General features: G+C 38.4%; 1 protein-coding gene across 1 annotated transcript in view; it reads left to right on the top strand.

Annotated features, from left to right (window-relative positions):
- Window positions 1-17964, top strand: part of LOC122562581 (choline transporter-like protein 1) — a 75244-nt gene that overhangs the window by 18845 nt on the left and 38435 nt on the right. The window contains exons 2-6 of the mRNA XM_043715544.1: window positions 3413-3502; window positions 6514-6656; window positions 8018-8154; window positions 11227-11314; window positions 17095-17264. Coding sequence (XP_043571479.1) covers window positions 3413-3502; window positions 6514-6656; window positions 8018-8154; window positions 11227-11314; window positions 17095-17264 — 628 coding nt within the window. The remainder of the gene's footprint in view (window positions 1-3412; window positions 3503-6513; window positions 6657-8017; window positions 8155-11226; window positions 11315-17094; window positions 17265-17964) is intronic.

The raw sequence follows: 17964 nt of genomic DNA, 5'->3' as shown, positions 1-17964 counted from the left end.
CATCTTCCACAGTATTTTGCTTTTATTTGAGGAAGCATATTGTTTTAAATTAATGTCCATCCTATTTTGGTGACCTGTAACCTGGAAAAATAAGATGTACTTGTCTGTCTTTGCTCCGGTCTAGAATTACAGAAATTCAGTACTCCCTTTTTATCAAACGAGCACTGATATGTCTCCTATGGTTTGCAATGGGATAGTGGTTTTGCCACCAAAGAGACAAACAAGAGGCATTAAATCTCTCCATGTGGGAGAATTTAAATTTTATTTAATGAATCTAGAATTTGAAAATAAAACTAGCGTTAATGTTTGTGAAGCTGCGAGAGTTATAAAAAGGAACAAAATTGATGCACTAATATCTGTTAGTGAGGATGGCAGATTTCCTTCCCTATGTTCCCTGTAAATTGTGAAGATGTACAGCAACTTGTAAGTTCCCACTGCATGCAATTTGGTGTCTAGGCTGGACAAAAGTAGGTCCTTATTCCTTTCTGGCCTGGATGACTTGGGACTATCAGCAGTGTGGTTCACTATGAACTGCCCTCTAAAATGGACCAGCAGGTTACTCATTCAAGAAGGCAATCTCCTATTCTGTGATAGAGGTATCTTTCCAAACACAAAGGTTTAACACATACATTTTTCAGACCTTGAATTTTGTCCTCTGTTTTGTTTCTGCTGCCGTCTACCACCTAACCACCTACCTCCTCCATGTGTCTGCTTTCCTTGGTCTTGCTTTCAGTGTGCTGGTCTACATGCTGGCATTAACTTCTCTGAACTCTATTGGTAATTTAGCATGGTCAATCCACCTAATTTGCAGATCATTGGACTGATGGAGGAAACCGGAATACCTGGTAGACACCCACACAGACACTGGGAGAATGTGCATACTCCAAACAGACAGTTGTCCGAGGTTGGAATCAAACTTGGCCTCTGACGCTGTGAGGCAGCAGTGTTGACCACTGAGCGTATAATTATGTGTATTAGTTTAAATATGATTGCATAATATGGTCAAATGTTGTAACTTGGAATGTGGATTGTGAATATAATTCGGCAAAGAGAGGGGTGAGTAAGTGTGTAATCTTTTGATTGGAAGTTATTACCTTTTAGGCACAGTCGATTGGAAGCTTGTTTTCAGTGAAAATGGCATAAAACCTCTGTTGAGACAATAACAATTTAAGCTGTTTACCACTTTTGGATATGTACATCTTCCAAGCATGTATCAATAAAAATTTAACAAAGAAACCTGAGAGCAGTGTCAACTAAGAGGAAGTAAAAGGTTTCGCTCAACATTTCTGTCATAAAGATGATTTTTACCTCATGAATGGTGGACAGATTTTAATAAGTCAGGAGATGAATTACTAGCTGCAGAATTCCTGTCATCTGCTGTTCTCACCATTTGGTGAAATTCAGTTTCTCGTCAGTTGTAACCACAAGATGTTGAAAATGGATGTTTCAATGGTGCTAATATTGATGAATGTCAGTGAGAGACAGTGAGATTATCTCATGTTGGAGATGAACATTACTTGATGCTTGTGTAGTGTAAATGTAACTTAGCATTTATTAGCCTCAGTCTTAATGTAGTTCAGGTGCATTCAGACATAGACTACTTCTATGGAGTCACAGTTGGTGCTGAACCTTATACAATCATCAGTGACATTGCCACTTCTTAGGTTATGATGGAAGGAATGTTGCTGATGATGATTTGGTCTTTGACACTATCCTGAAGAACTCCTGCAGTATTATTGTGTGCCTAAGATAATTGGCATCCACCAGCCCAACCATCCTCCTTCTGTGTGTTATAGATCAGGCCAGACCGCCTCAAAACATTTCAAGAAAGTAGTCCTGACCCTAACTTTGCAAGTTGTGTTAAGCAGGTGTATTGTGGATATTCCAGGAAAGCTGCAGTAATTTATAAGATTACTGAATGAAAGACAAACAAAAGAGAACAAAATACAGAATTACTTAACCTATCTGAAAACCAAACAGATTATACCAACTTAATAATGCGGTTTCAAATACTTGCAACAGTCCTCGTACATCCCTTGCCACAAAAGGTAAAATCAAACACAGGGTCTAATAGGAGAGAAGTCAGAGAGAGGGTCAACATGGACCATCTTCTCTTGGGTCCAGCAGTTTCCAGCTGACTGCTTTCATGGAATAGCCAGACTGCCAAAACCCAAATCAAACCAGAGAAAAGCTGAGCTGAAGAACAGGCCACACCCCTTTCATTGTACAAGTGCTTTTGTCTGAGGCAGTTTCTGTTAGCTATCATCAAATTGGCCCCACAACCTTTCAACTTTAGACTTTTTGGAATCTGTCTTTTATGACCTCCCTGAAAAAAAAACAAGGATAACATCACCTTTTTAAAGGAGGAGCATGGTCACATGTGCTAGGTTTGACCTCAACCAGTAGAGAATTCCATAACCCCTCTCCTCAATTCCTACTCAGGTTTTTGATGTTGCACTCGGTCAAATATTCAAGAATGATTGTTTTTGTTCCTCATCTTGAGCTTTGTTCCTTTATCAATGTTATCAAATTGGCTTAGAATAATTTGCCTACTTTTCAATTCTATTTCTGATAAAAGTTCCTTTGATCTGAAGGTAATTGTAATGAGGTCAGGAGGTGGGTGAATAACAGGCATTTGAACTCAATGTTAACTATGTTTCTGTCACCACAAATGCTGTCAGACATGCTGAGTTTCTCCCGCACTTTCTATTTCATTTCAGGAGATGGTGGGCCTGGTGAGACCCATACTGAATGCCATTGAGCAGGTTGTTGTTAGATAAGTGATTCTTGATAGTACTATCAGTGATATCTTTCATCATTTTGATCACTGAGAGTAGACTGGGCAATAATTGGCTGCCTTACCTCTGTCCTGCCTTTGCTTATGGGAACTGCATTTTTCCACATTGCTGGATAGACATTGGTGTTGTACAGCAGGTAGGTCACAGGTGTGGCTCATTTTGAAATCTAATGTTTTGCACTGATGTACGTGGTATGTCCCATCATTGATAGTAAGGATATTTGTGGAGCTTGTTCCTCCTATTAGTTGTTTAGTAGCCCTCCACCATTATTGACTGGATGTATCAGAACTGCAGACCCTAGATCTGATTTGTGGATATGGGCTGCAGGCTCTGACCTTGGCATCCTGAGTGGTTATTGACATGGCGCACCCATAAGACACGGCTACTCAGTAATGTGTTAATGTTGTTTCCCATGAGTCCTCACAGTCATTGCAGATTTCACATCACCTCCAGAATCTATTTTCAGAACTGGTACCTAAGAAAAATTACTTATTGAAGTATTTTTGCATTTTGAATAATCACAACTTTGAACTTGATCGACTGGTTTATTACATCATTGTGTTAGAAGAGAACGTTCCCATTTCAGTTCAGCTGTTAATTTGTTTTCTCTTCAGGACTCTACGAGAGAATGGAAGCCAATCGAGCAACGCAGCTGCACAGATGTCCTGTGGCTGTTGATACTTATTCTATTCTGCATTGGCATGGTGAGTTCAGCTTCATTTTTGCTGAAAGAATTCATTGATCTAAGTTGTTACTTTATTGGCTCTGATATTATGGCTAGCAACAATAGAATGATGCTTGGTGTGTTCAGAGATTACACAAAAAAACACATAGCGCAGAAAAAGACTATTTGTTCCAGTCAGCCCATGATACTGTTTGTGCTCCATTCAAGTCCACCTCCTTCTTTCCTAATCTTAAACTGTATCACTGTAACCCTTGTCTCCCAGCTTCTTCATATGCTCCTCCAGCTTCTCCTTTCGATTTAACCACTCCCCGAGGCAGCAGTTTTAAAATTCTCACTACTTTCTGCTTTGTTGTTTTCTCCCCTGGTGTTTATCTTATGTTGATAGCTTACAGTTACACTCTTCCTTCCCAGAAAAAAAAAAGTCATCTGTCTGTATCCCCTCTAGAAAAATCTTACATTTTGTTCAGAGCTTTTTTATTAGGTCACCCCCTGTCATCATTTCTCAAGGGAAAATTATCCCAGCCTGGTTAACGTTTCTTGATGTGTTTACTCATGCATCCCTGCACCCCCTCCAGTTCCTCTAACTATTTTACAATATGGCGAATCGAACTGTGTGCAGTACTCTCCAATGTAATCTGGTAAATTGGCTTCGAATAATTTACCTACTTTTCAATTCTATTTCTGATAAAAGTTCCTTTGATATGAAGGTAACGCCCTCTCTTCTTTCCATGCCCTTGAAAAGTCTTGGGTGATAATTTGAATCAGTTAGCTATTATGAGCTTCTCTTCTATCTCTTACTGTATCCATTTGGCACAGATTTTACTTCACAGTCCATTTAGCAATTCTTATGGTAGAACATTGAAAGAAATCCCTGTAAAGCTGCCGTGAATAATGCTTGCTCAACTCATTTAGCACTAAACCCGCTCAACTCATTTAGCACTAAACCCACACAATGTAGAAAAGCTGAAAAACTCGAGGCTGGAGAGATGCTGGGTTCTCAGTTCATGCAGCAATCAGTTAAACAACAACTCATCCCTAGGCAGTAGAATTTGCCACTTGCACGTTTGCACATCCTGTACTTCAACTATGATCCTTTTATTTCAGTCAGTTTGAAAAATAGCTTGGCTGACATTAATGTGCTTCAAAGAACTTCAATGACCCACTTCCCAAGGTGCCTTGGGCTATGCTGCATGATGTCTCATATGGCTTGATCCAAAATCATAGACCTTAATCCCTAGTGTTAGATAAATTCTTGAATGCATCTACTTTTATGATCTACTGTAATATTGTTCCAATTTCAATATGGAAACATGCTGATAAAGACTTGTGTTTGAGCAGAAGGGCAAATTATATTTATTTTTCCAAGCCGGAGCTTGTATTTCTAGCCAATTTCCCTCAGCAGTGATAATCGTCCTGCCTTCAGAAGTAAAATGACTTACAAAGACATATGTTGGCTAATGTATGGAGACTTGACTGGAGGGAACCAGAACAACTATGTAGTATCACCTGAGGAAAATTACGAGTTTGTTGTCAGTGTATCTGCAGCCTGTCAAACTGCTGATTTGACTGAAGCGTATGTGTGAATTTAGTTTAGGGGTTAGACATGTTTGCTCCTAATTTAACTACCTGCAGCATCCCATTTTTAACCAATGCATTGCCTTCCAAGCTTGCCAACTGTTCATAGTCTGAGATGTTGCAGTTTGTCAGGGTTGCAACAATTGTGTTGTCTTCCCCACTTATGTATGAAGCTCTCCCCTCCGCCCCCACCCCACTTATTCAGTTCTTTTCATGTTCCTTGTTCTAAATGCAGACTTGCTGCTGTGGTACTTACTTCCATAGGTCCTTACAGTTCTCAAATGTGACTTAAATAGACTTTTCATTTTTTTAAGCTTAGACAACAGATTTCTGCAGATGGTTTGGAAGAGTGGAAGGAGACCATAAGCAGAACCTAATGCTGTCCTCTCCTAATATTCATAAGTACACATTACCCACACACTGTGCTGTTATCATCTTATTTGATATCAGCTAATTCACCTTGGGCATTGAGCCAGGGATTTTGCTGGTATTCTGGACAACATTTCTGTTCTAAATGAAGTACAAGAGTATTTTGTTCAAATAAGTAATACTGAAAGATTTCAAGAAGCCGAATACTAGTGTGCTGTGTCACATAGCTGTGAACCTAATTTTAACCATGGTGTCTGGGCCTGAAAGTTGTATATCTATTTATTTAGTTGTCCTACTTCAGAAAATGAGTTGCCAAAGAATAATTTCAGAGATGACCTTCACTTAATTTTGCATTCATTAACAATCTCAAACATTACAAGTGTAAATTTCCTAACGGCACAGTTTGACTAAGGTCTCTTTATTTGTGGAATAAATGTAACCCTAAATATATGCCTTCCATAATGAAACCCATTTGCACAACAATTAACATGATTAATCAACAGTAACATTTACTCATCCAGCACTGCACCGGCCACTGACTAGAGTCTCCTATTTACCTCCAAGACAAACATCAGCTGGCTGTTGTGTGGTTCAATTACATGCATATCAATGTGGCAACCTTTTCTCATCTAATTTTCTAATTTCTGAGAGCTGCATCATAACAGACCCATAATATAATTTGGAGCAGAGAATCAGGTGCTGTTAGTTTGATTAGCTGAAATGATTAGTGGCATCCTGAGACCAAACACGTTGTGGTTTTGCATTATAACGCTAGTGGCTTAATGGTGTTTACACTCACTCGCTGCCTTTTAGAATATTACATGGTATTCTTTGTGTTAAATGGCATTTTTGATATATTTGCACCACACATTTCTGAGGTGTGCTGGAGAACACAAATGTTGCTGTAATTGACAAATGGGTGCAATAAACTGCTCGAGTTAGGCGTTGGCAATGTTAAAAATATACTTTCCCCACCTTTTTCTACTGTTGTGTAAACTCTATATAATTTTTTTTTCATTTAAAAGAGTTTTCATTACAATGTTATAATGAAGGTATGATAATAAGCTTGTGAAATGCTCTGTTTAGGTTGTTATTTGTGGCTTTGCAATAGCTTCTGGAGCAGCCCAGAGGTTGATATTTGGATATGATAGTTTTGGAAACATCTGTGGCCAAAAGAATGCCAAAGTGGAAGGAGAAGAATGGAGTGGTCTTGATCACACAAAAAATAAGTAAGTAAATAATATTAGCGTCACAGAATGATGTGCATTGTTCCATTACAGATTTGTCCAATTCTGGGATGTATCTATCCTTTAACTTCATCTATACTTCTCGCTGTCTCAGGAAGGCACCAACATAATCAAAGATCCTTCCCATCCCATTTATAACCTCTCCCAACCTCTTCCATTGGGCACAAGATACAAAGGCTTAAACACAAGTTCCAACAGATTCAAAACCAGCTTCTTGCCCGTTGTTATTAGACCTCTGAATGGACCGCTCAAGTTTTGAATTTAATGTTGATCTCGCACTTTGTGCACGTTCTCTTCAGCTGTAATGTTGTCTTCCTCACTCTGTTCTGTTACATTAAAGGGCATCTGGATGGGTATATGACTAGGAAGGGTTTAGAAGGATATGGGTCAAATGCTGCATGGAGGAGTTGGTCTGACTCCATGTTGTACATCTTTAATCCCCTTTTCTGCAAACCCAAACAAGGTGAAGTGCTTAGGGGTTCAGATTTATTTTGTGGCAGGGTGGATTGTGGCTGGATGAAATGGAGATCCATTCCTGTATCTGACCCTGCAATAATGCCAGAGGTAGCCTTGGGGCTTCTGGCTGCAGTGGCAGGCTGTTTCAAAGTGCTCCAGAACTTTTGTAAAATTGGAGGAAAAGAATAAAACAAAGAACAACTCTCCTGATCTTCCCATCCTTCACCCACTGCCTAAGCTCGACCCCTTAAAAGCCCTATGTCCTCTTAATGTAAATACATGCATCCACAAACCGTCAACCACCCTTTCTGGTGGACAGACCTCTGAACTCATTATTAAAGAAAGTTTTTCAATGTCCAATGATTAATTCACTATTCTTTATATAAAAAAGACACATTTATTGATTAAACAATTAATCAGTGTATTTAATTTCTTTAGACCTCGTATAAAATGTGTCTTTGTAATTGTAGATCCACTTAAAATACTTTATAAGCAATTCAGGGGCCGTGCAAATTATGAACCTACAATTGCCCCATTGTGATAATGAAAGGTTATGAACTGAACAAATGATTGAAGGCACTGACTGGATCAACATTCTCTTTAAGCAGTGTGGCCATGCAGCCAGACTGAAATTCCACGCACATTCAGCGCACCAACTCATTGACCTTGAGTTTCAGAGGTCAATTGTGACATCAAGGAATCCTAGCAAAACTGGAGTTGGTTGGACACAGGGATCAAGCTACTTACCTAACTTATCCAGTGATAGCAACACCTAGGATTGCAACACTATTCAATATTAGTTGATGAGAAATGTGTTGAAGCAAAAAGAAAGGTGAAAGTTTGCATTTTGAACTTTAATATATGTTTCTGTTCTTTTCCTCTCTCAGGTATGTTTTTTTCTTGGAACCCTGTAACTTGGATGTTGTAAATTTAAAAATTAAGTCCATGGCTCTATGTGTAGCGAAATGTCCAGACATGGAGCTCCGCACATTTGAGGATGTTAAAAGATTTGCACTTGAAAATGGTAAGGCCAAAACATTGGTGATGGAAAGAAGATTTGGAATTTAGAATGTGCTTTTATTCACACTGTAACTCTTGCTCAGCATTGAAACGATTCAGAAGCATTCGCATAACCTTTAGAAATAACAAGTGCTCCTGACCAGTCCTTGACTACCTCTTCATTCAAGTTAGAAATGTTTCAACTTATGGCTTTTCCCGTCTCTTATTTCAGAGTATGACTTTCAATCAAGGTATCTTAGAATTACCTATCTCAATTATTAGCCTCATATGCAGGACCTTTTATTTTCTCAAGTTTTCTGAAAGTCTACATATATACAATAAAAGTAAGCGTGTCATTCTTGGCATCTGTTTTACTAGAGAACGAATGGCCCTTCCCAAACTGTTACTGAATGGCATCAATATTCCAACAGCAATACACCATCAAACAGTTGGTGATATTTATGCAAACGTATCCAAAATCAAATGAACTTTCATTCTGTCAAACGAACTAAAGTTCATCCACTCTACAGATTGAAATACCATCCCCTCACCAGTGAATCCTGTAACCATTTTCCCATCACATTGTATTTGAAAAATGAGCACTGATTTAGTCAAGGGGAATTGCAAAGCAACAGGCTAAAGTCATTAAAAAGTGTTCAGAATTGTGCTTGTTAAGTCATTCTTATCCATAATTAGCATCAGATTCCTTACATACTTGCACTCTGAAGACATTTGACAACAAACGTGATCAATTCTGCTATTTCTTCAGGAAATTTACTGAACTCTAAATTTTACTGATGATCTGTAGGCATATTTAATAGTAGGTGCCAACTACTAGAACTCAAAACAACTAACTGAATTAAAAGCTCAAGATATAAGAATGACCAAATTCTAATAAGCAGTTAAACTTTGAACTTTGTTAACCTTGTCCTTTCAATAATTGTCTGTAGTTTAATATTTTCTTTTTAAGAATGCACTGAAGAACTGACTTCCGTTTGGCCCTTTGCTGTGGTGGTAATTGATTTTTCAATAAATATGTTCAATAGCAACACTTTAAATACTTTTTTTTTACTGCTTTCATACTTTTTATGATAATACGTTTTACTTGTGATACTAAGCCTTTAAAAGTGATAATGTGGAAGGCTTGCACTCCATATTAGGTGCACCATCAGCCACATGGTTGTGGGATTCCTACAACACTGCATTTTCTGAACAATGTGGAAAATTGCTCAGCTATATCCTGTCCACAATATCAGGACCTAGGTCATAGAGATGTACAGCATGGAAACAGACCCGTAATCGGGTGAAATAATAATATTCTGATTGTCTACTCTGTCAGTGAAGTGATGGCAGGAATCATTGACAGTTCCATCAAATGGCACTTGTAGAGGGATAACTCACTTACTGACCCTCAGTTTGGGTTCCATCAGGGCCAGTTGGCTCTTGACTTCATAACAGCCTGAATCCAAACATGATGAAAGAGCTGGACCCCAAAGGTATGGTGACATCAAGGCGGTGTTTGAATCAGTATGGTATCCAGGAGTCCTCACAAAAGTAGTCATTAGGAATAAGGGGAAAAATTCTTTATTGGTCGGAGTCATACTTAGTACAGAGGAAGAAGATTGTGGTGTTTGGGGGTCATTCATTTTAGTCTCTGGTCATCTACTGTGTTAGGGCAGTCTCCTAAACCTAAACATCTTCATCTGCTTCGTCAGTAACTATTCCTCCATCATAAGGTCAGAAGTGGAATATACTTTGTGCAATGCTCAGCATGATCATAACTGTTTAGGTGTTGAATCTGTTTTTATCCATGTTAAAAAACCTGGACAATATCTGGCTGATAAGTGACAAGTCACGTTCACATCGCACAAATGCTAAACAATGACATCCAATCAATTCCACATGAAATTTACTTGCATTACCATTGCTGACTCCCTTATTACTAACATCCTGAGGGTTAACATTGACCAGAAACTGAACAGGATCAATTGCAATGTATTTGCAAGAAAAGGTCAGAAGCAAGGAGTTCTGCAGCAAGTAACCTCTCTGCTATCTCCCTGAAATATGTCCGCCATCTACAGGGTATAAGTCAGGAGTATGACGGACTATTCTACATGTGGTTGAGTAGGTGCTAATCCACATTCCTGATGAAGGGCTTAAGCCCGAAATGTCAATTCCTGCTCCTCAGATACTGCCTGACCTGCTGTGCTTTTCCAGCACCACAGTCTCATCCCGAGGTGCTAATCGAGCTAAAGAAGCTTGATACCATCCAGGATGCAGCAGTCTGCTTGATTGGCACACTAGTCAGCACCTTCAATATTCACTCTTTTTACTTCTGATGCACAGTAGCAGCAATCTGTACCATCTACAAGGTGTACTGCAGTAACACACCCAGGTTCTTTGACAATACCTTCCAAGGTTGTGACCATGACAAATGAGAAGAGCAAGGGAAGAGGTGTGAGGTCACTCCCACTTGCAAAATCCCCTCCAACTCACAGTTCATACTGACTTGGAACTATATTGCCAATCCTTCACTCTCACTCAGTGAAAATCCTGAAGCTCCTTCTCAACAACACTGTTGGTGACCCTGCTCCCAAGGACGACAATGATTATAACAAAGCTACTTACCAACACTTCCAGAGCACTTAGTGCCAGCATTTATTGCCCATCCCTATCAGCAATGTCCGCATCCCGGAATTTTTAAAAAGATCTTGAGACTTTTTTTTTATTCTGGATGTAAATATATGATGTGATTTTCTCGCTACCCTAACCTACTTTAAATACTGATTGTCTTTAATAAATTATGCTTTTCAGCTGCTTGCTTTACATTCTTATTAAAACTATTGGAAAATAAGGATATGCTAGGCTGTGCTTTGCTCTTCTGTCTCTAGATCTTAAATTTGATGGAATTTTAATTTTGCTTACATAATGTTTTGAAGTTGATATTTTTCAAGCAATGAAAACTGATTCTTCTGCTGCTGATCTGCCAGATAAGTGTATCCTAATGAGATAACATTTTTAATATTGATTTGCCAGATCTGCAGCATAGAAGCAAGTCCACAAATGTGATTTTTTAATTCAGTATATTTTGTTGCAGGGTCTAGGCTGTGCGCATATGAGCTGGAGCCATCAAAATATACATCAGGAAGATCGAGTTTATGTCCTAAACTTCCTGTTAAATCAAGGTAGGAAAATTCAGGGAGAATCCTCATCAGAAATCCCCAGTCATAATATCTATTGAACTTAAAAAAAAAAAGATTTTTTTCATCAAACTGCTTTGTGTTTTGGGTAAAGTGGGAAGCTACTCCAGAAGTTCTGATCAATGCATTTATATTCTGAATTTTGTGCTTGTATATCCAATAGAGTTAAAACTTGAGGTATTCTTAATTCAAATCTACTTATGTTTATATTTTGGAATGTAAAGTATTTCTGTATTTTCTAAATTAATGGTTGAAGTATCTGTTTCCTTCCTGGATATGTTTTCAATACTGCAAGGTCACATCTTTCAATGAGACTATGACTGTTACTGGTAATTGCAAAATTTTTCTCTGTTCTGAAAAGCTGTTACATGTTACAAAATATAGAAACTGGTAAGTTCAAAGCACTGTACCTGTGTTTTGGATACAAACCTTGTGTCTGAGCATCTTACACAATTTGGCTTTGTAACACATGTGCTCTTTAAATGGGAAGTGCCTTTCCTGTTATTGGTAAGGAAGAAAATATTCTCTGTAAGGTCTGTGCCTAAAGCTGGTTGCAGCCTCTTTTGCCTATACATTGTTTTACTCTCTCTCCCTGTCTGGTCCTTTGCCAAAAGTCTGGTGTGAAATTGCTGAAAAGTTGTTTAGCCCCATCTCTCATTTTCCTCTCTCCAATCCGGCATTTAATCATAATTTCTTTTTGATCTCAAAAAGCTCATCACTCTTCTTTCAAATCTGATATAGATCTCAACCACAACCACTATTCAGCATTACCATCATCCCCACCCCTGGTTGAGCCTGGCTGCTTTGTTCCAAATCCTAATGAAACAATTTTACTCTGTGTTGTTCATGTATTAGATACTTCTGTCTCTGGATTCTAGTATTGATTGAGGTCTTGATGATATCTCTTGATGCTGACGTGTGCCCCTTGTGAACCTTTCCTCTGGTTAATCCTTTGATGTGTTATTTCTCTGTGTTTTGGGAATTGAATTGTTTATTCTATCCTCCAAGTGAGCTTTGTACTTGTAACGAGATTTACCAAAACCAGTAACACCCAAGTTTGAATGTTGTCATTGCCATTGAAGCCAAGTTTTATTTTATCCATGGTATTCAATATGTTTCATCCTCTGTATTTCTGGAACCATGTGCTAAATATTTTGCTAATCCACTTATTACATATTTAACAAGACCAGGCCCATTAGTGTTTTAAGGTCTTCGAACAAAGCTGTTTTCACTGCTGCGTGTTTCCCCTCAAATTGCATGTCAGTGTTACAGAGTCATAGAGATTTACAGCATGGAAACAGACACTTTGGTTCAACTTGTCTATGCTGACCAGATATCCTCGTCCCATTTGCCAGCATTTGGTCCATATCCATCTAACCCTTCCATTCATCTAGATGCCTTTTAAATGCTGTAATTGTACCAGCCTCTGCCACTTCCTCTGGCAGCACATTCCATACACGCACCATCCTTTGAATGAAAAAGTTATTCCTTAAGTCCCTTTTGAATCTTTCCCCTCTCACCCTAAATCTATGCTCTCTAGTTCTGGACTCCCTCACCCCAGGGAAAAGACCTAGGTTATTTACCCTACCCATGCCCCTCATGATTTTATAAACCTCTATAAGGTCACCCCTCAGCCTCCGACGCTCCAAGGAGAGTAGCCCCAATCTGCTCAGCCTCTCCATCTGGCTCAAACTCTCGAACCCTGGAAACATTCTTGTAAATCTTTTCGGAGCCCTTTCAAGTTTCACAATATCTTTCTTATAGCAGGGAGACCAGAATTGAATGTAGTATTCTTAAAGTGGCCTAACCAAAGTCCTTTACAGCCACAACATGACCTCCCAGTGTTGTTAATAATTCATTTTTTTTCTCTCTCAATTTTAGTTCAAGAATTGCCTAGAAGTTCCTTTATCTGCTCACTCTGTTTATTCTCCAGATCAATGACATCATACCCCTGTGACAATGTGGATTATAATTTATTGTCCCCTGAAACCAATTCTGATAAATTGTACTTGGTAACAATAAGCTGTTGCCATAGCGAGACTGACATTCCTGTGAACTGAGCCATGCCCTGTTCTGTGTCGTAACTACAGTAACGTCCTGAAGGACCAACAAATGCTGCTTGATTGTGGTATACGTCTCAGAGCCTGAGGGTTGTCCACTGGATTCTTGTGGCTACTCTGTAAGATGATGAATACAACACAATCAGGGTTAAGCTTTGGGGCTTAATCTTATAGTAGGATTTATTTTCACATGTATGTATTACGTAGGAAAACATCATAGGGAGGGAAGACTGGTTGGTATAATGCATGCTGAAAATGTGTTGCTGGAAAAGCGCAGCAGGTCCGGCAGCATCCAAGGAACAGGAGAATCGACGTTTCGGGCATAAGCCCTGAAGAAGGCAGTCCTCACTTTCTCCCTGGTATAATGCATGACTTGTCCATTTCATGAGATGTTTTATAACAAAAACAAGTTATCAGAAATATTATCTTTAGTATCTCTGAGTTCAGTGAATGCCAAATGGAATCCCTCATAACTGTTTCATGTCATACACACAGTGTGAAGCATGGAACCTGGGGACCATGAACAGTTTCTCCTCTGTGTCTCATTACTTGAGTCATGCAGATTGACAATGAAAGGATATTAACAAGGGATTATCCATTTATGGCAGAGAGGAGGAAGAAAAACAAAGTGCTAGAGACACTCAACATGTTGGGAACCATCTGTGGAGACAGAGTTGAAGTTTTGATTTTAGCATGAGTCTTCTTTAGAACCTCCTTCAGAGTGAAGGAGATTTTTTTTTCTTTCTCAAAAATATGTTTTAAATCTTTGGAACTTCCTCAAAAGACATTAGAAACAGAGTCAATGAGTCTTACAGTTGAACCTTTAACCTAACCAGTCCACGCCGAGCCTAATCTTAAATAAAATTAGTCCCACTGCCTGCTCTTGGTCCATATCCCTCCAAACCTTTCATATTCATGTACTTACCCAAGTACTTTTTAAGTGTAACTATGCTCGCATCCCACCACTTCATCAAGAAGTTTATTCCACACACGAACCACCCTTTGTGTAAATAATTTGCCCTTCATGCCTTTTTTAAAACTCTTTCCTCTCACCTTAAAAATATGCCCCGTAGTCTTGAAATCCCCTATCCTAGGGAAAAGACACCTACCATTAACACTATCTATACCCCTCATGATTTTATAAACCTGTCCTTGAATATGTTTAAAATAGGGATAGATAACTTTTACTCCCTTTGAAGAATCTACCAGTGGTGGACAGGAATGTGAAATAATTAGATCAGTTTTCATCTTACTGAATGGCGGAGCAGGTTTGAGGAGCTAAGTGGCTTACTTCTGCAACAAAACCAAAATTAAACCTGAATCTTGTCTGGATCTTGAAGACCCATTATGCTATCACAGTTACAGAATTATTATTATACAGAAAGAGACCATTTGGCCCATTGTGTCTGCAATAGCTTCCGAAATTGGACTAACAACTTAATGTCATTTTCCTGCCCTTGCCCTATACCCCAGCGCACTGTTTCTATTTAAATAATTATCCAATGCCAATTTGATTTCTTCAGTCGAACCTCTTCCACTAAATGTGCAGGCAATACATTCTTCATCTGAACCATGTGCTGTTTGAAAGTTTCTTCTTATCTCCCAATTGCTTCTTATGTAAAATACTTCAAACTTTGCTCTCAGGTTCTTGATTCTTTTGCAGACAGAAGTAGTTTCTTCCTGCCTACTCTGTCCAACCCTGCATTATTTTGAGAACTTTAATGAAGTCACCCTTGGCCATCTGCTTTCCAAGAAAAATTAGCCTAACCTCTCCAATCTGTCCTCCTAACTGAAGTGTCTCATACCTGGAACCATTCTGAAAGATCATCTGTACTCTGTACAATATATTCACATCCTTCTTAAATTGTGACACTCTGAACTATACACCGTACTCCAACTGAGGTCTAACCAGCATCTAACTCAAGTTCATCATAACCTTCCTGCTCTTGATAATTAATGAAGTCAAGGATACTGATACAGTTTCTAAAAAAAATCTATAATGATTATTCATGTACATTTACATCAGAGTTCTCTGCTTCTGCACACACCTTTTAGAATGATACCCTTTATTTTGTACAGTCTATTCATGTTCTTTGTACCAAAATGTGTATCACCTCCCCGTCTGTATATCAAACTTCATCTACCATCTACCTGCACACTCCATCAACTTGTCATTTTGTTTTGACATTCTACACTGTACTCTCCAGACTTAACAGTTCTCTTGAATTTTGGGTCATGTGCAAGCTTTGAAATGATTTTCTGCCCACAAAGCTGGGCACTTAGGATCAGGAAAGCAAAGATCCCAGTACTGACCCCCAGGGGAGCTCCAGTATAACGTTCCTCCAGCTCAAAAGTAACCATTAATGGTTTATGCCCGAAACGTTGATTCTCCTGCTCCTTGGATGCTGCCTGACCTGCTTTGCTTTTCCAGCACACACACACAACTCTGATCTCCAGCATCTGCAGTCCTCAAGTTCTCCTGATTGATATTAGCCATTACTGTCTATTTCATATCGCTTAGTAAATTTTGTATCCTCTTGCTGCTGTCCCTTTTATTCCATGAGCTATAATGTTTTTTCACAAGTCTGAGTGGTAATATTGAATGTCTTTTTGCAAGTCCATGTATACCAGGTCAACAGCATTACCTCACTAACACTTTTTTTGGTATCTCTTCAAAAGCTCTGGCAACTTAGTCAAACATGAATGTTCCTTGACAAATCCACATTGGCTGTCCCTAATTAACACACATTTGTCCATGGAATAGTGTGCAACCAACTCCAGTCTGTTGCCAGCTGGCCCTGACATGAATGTTCTGAAGAAACTTTCACAGCTATTGTACTTTACACTGTGAAAATGAGAGGATTGCAATGTTGTCCCATCAAAGAGAAATAAGCATGCAAGAAAGAAGGAGCCATTCTGAACTCTCAGTTTGGTGCTTAAATATCCATATGTGTTTGCATTTTATATGTGTTCCATATGTGTTCTATTGTCCATTCAGAATTGTTAGGAAAAACATTTAATTCAGCAAGAATCTGTAAAAGTAATAATATTTTGAATCACAAACATGGTCAGTCCCTTTTGAAGTTGCATGCATAAGTACTGTTGGCTTTATACTGTGCAGTTTCTTTCCAAGTCATTGTAATGGTAAAGCAGTACCACCCATGTCGGAAAATTTGAGTCAAAGCACTGCACAATAGCAGTTGCTTTCAACTCCAGGTAGAGGGGAGCAATACAGAAAATAAAGGGCCTGAAAGGTCCAGCTGAAGTATAATGGCAGAGTTTCAGTGCCAGTATCTTTGAACTGCTTTGTATGGAATTGAATTCTATCAAATATCTGCAATTGTTTACTCAGTCACTGTGAACTAATGGGGAACTGAATACATATATAAAAGTTGTGCATAAAATTTATCAATAGATACCATTTTCATGGCCTTTATACTGAGTTTTATGGATGTTAAGTTGTAAGCAATTTTATTTTATTCCCTTGCAGTGAAAGCTGGGTCTATAAAGCAAAAGCTTTGTTTTGATTTTGCTAATTTTGATTTCTTATTAATAATGAGCAGGACTTGTTGCTACTCCTAAATGTTTGATACTTATGAAGACCTAGTATTCTAAATGTACATGTGCCTCTCACAGTCGTCGCTCATCCCCATTGTTGATATTAATTTGACATTCCATTTTTTCTGTGTTTTTGTTTTACACTAGTAAACCTATACCATTCTTCCATCGTTGTGTCCCAGATGTAGATGTCTGCTATGTCAACTTTATTAAGGCCCTGACCACCTTCGTCAGTGACAATAGTGTCTTGCAGAGAGTGGTTACTGGAGTAATGACCAGCAAAGAAATTATAGTGGGACTTTGCTTTTTATCTCTAGGTAATACATCTTGAATACGTTTTTCTTTTTTAAAAAGAAACAATTTTGAACCAAGCATTGCATTATCAAATAATAAAATTTAACTTAGAATGCTTTTATTACATTGTCACCCATGTAATATATACCACAATTTATTTTGCATTGTATTTTTTTAATAGATGTTAACTTAACATTAAAAATAACAGTGTCTCACCTTTTTATGAACAACTAATGGCATTATACAAATGTATTCTCTAATTCAGAAGCCACCAATATGATTATTGTGTTGCCTCTGGAACTTTAAAGTGCAAAAGTGGACTCAGCAAATAATCCAAATACAAAGTAGTAAGTTAAGCTCTGCCTGATAAGTAGGTGGGGTGTAAGGTGGTTCAGCATGCTGATAAAATGTTTTTGAACTGGGCAAAAAGAATCAAAACTAGAGTTCGTTGCTTTGAGGCTACATTTCTCTTGTTTTTCTTGTAAAAGTACCATTAAGGAAAAGTGTCGTTGATGGTGATTTGTTTACTTGAGAAAGTAGTAGAAAAATAACAGAAATGGAGCTTTTTCTTGTTGGAAAGAAACGCATTCACTTTGTAGGTTCCATTTTTACAATGTCCTACAGCATTTCACAGCCAATTAAATATCTCTCAAGTATGATTATTATTGTTATATAAGAGACACAGTATCCAATTTCTTCATAGCCAGGTTGACCATGACCAGT

The sequence above is a fragment of the Chiloscyllium plagiosum genome, chromosome 2 (genome assembly GCF_004010195.1).
Source record: "Chiloscyllium plagiosum isolate BGI_BamShark_2017 chromosome 2, ASM401019v2, whole genome shotgun sequence".
In the NCBI taxonomy this organism is placed as follows: domain Eukaryota; kingdom Metazoa; phylum Chordata; class Chondrichthyes; order Orectolobiformes; family Hemiscylliidae; genus Chiloscyllium; species Chiloscyllium plagiosum.
Note: the sequence above shows the minus strand (reverse complement) of the source record. Positions and strands in the feature narration are given on the sequence as shown.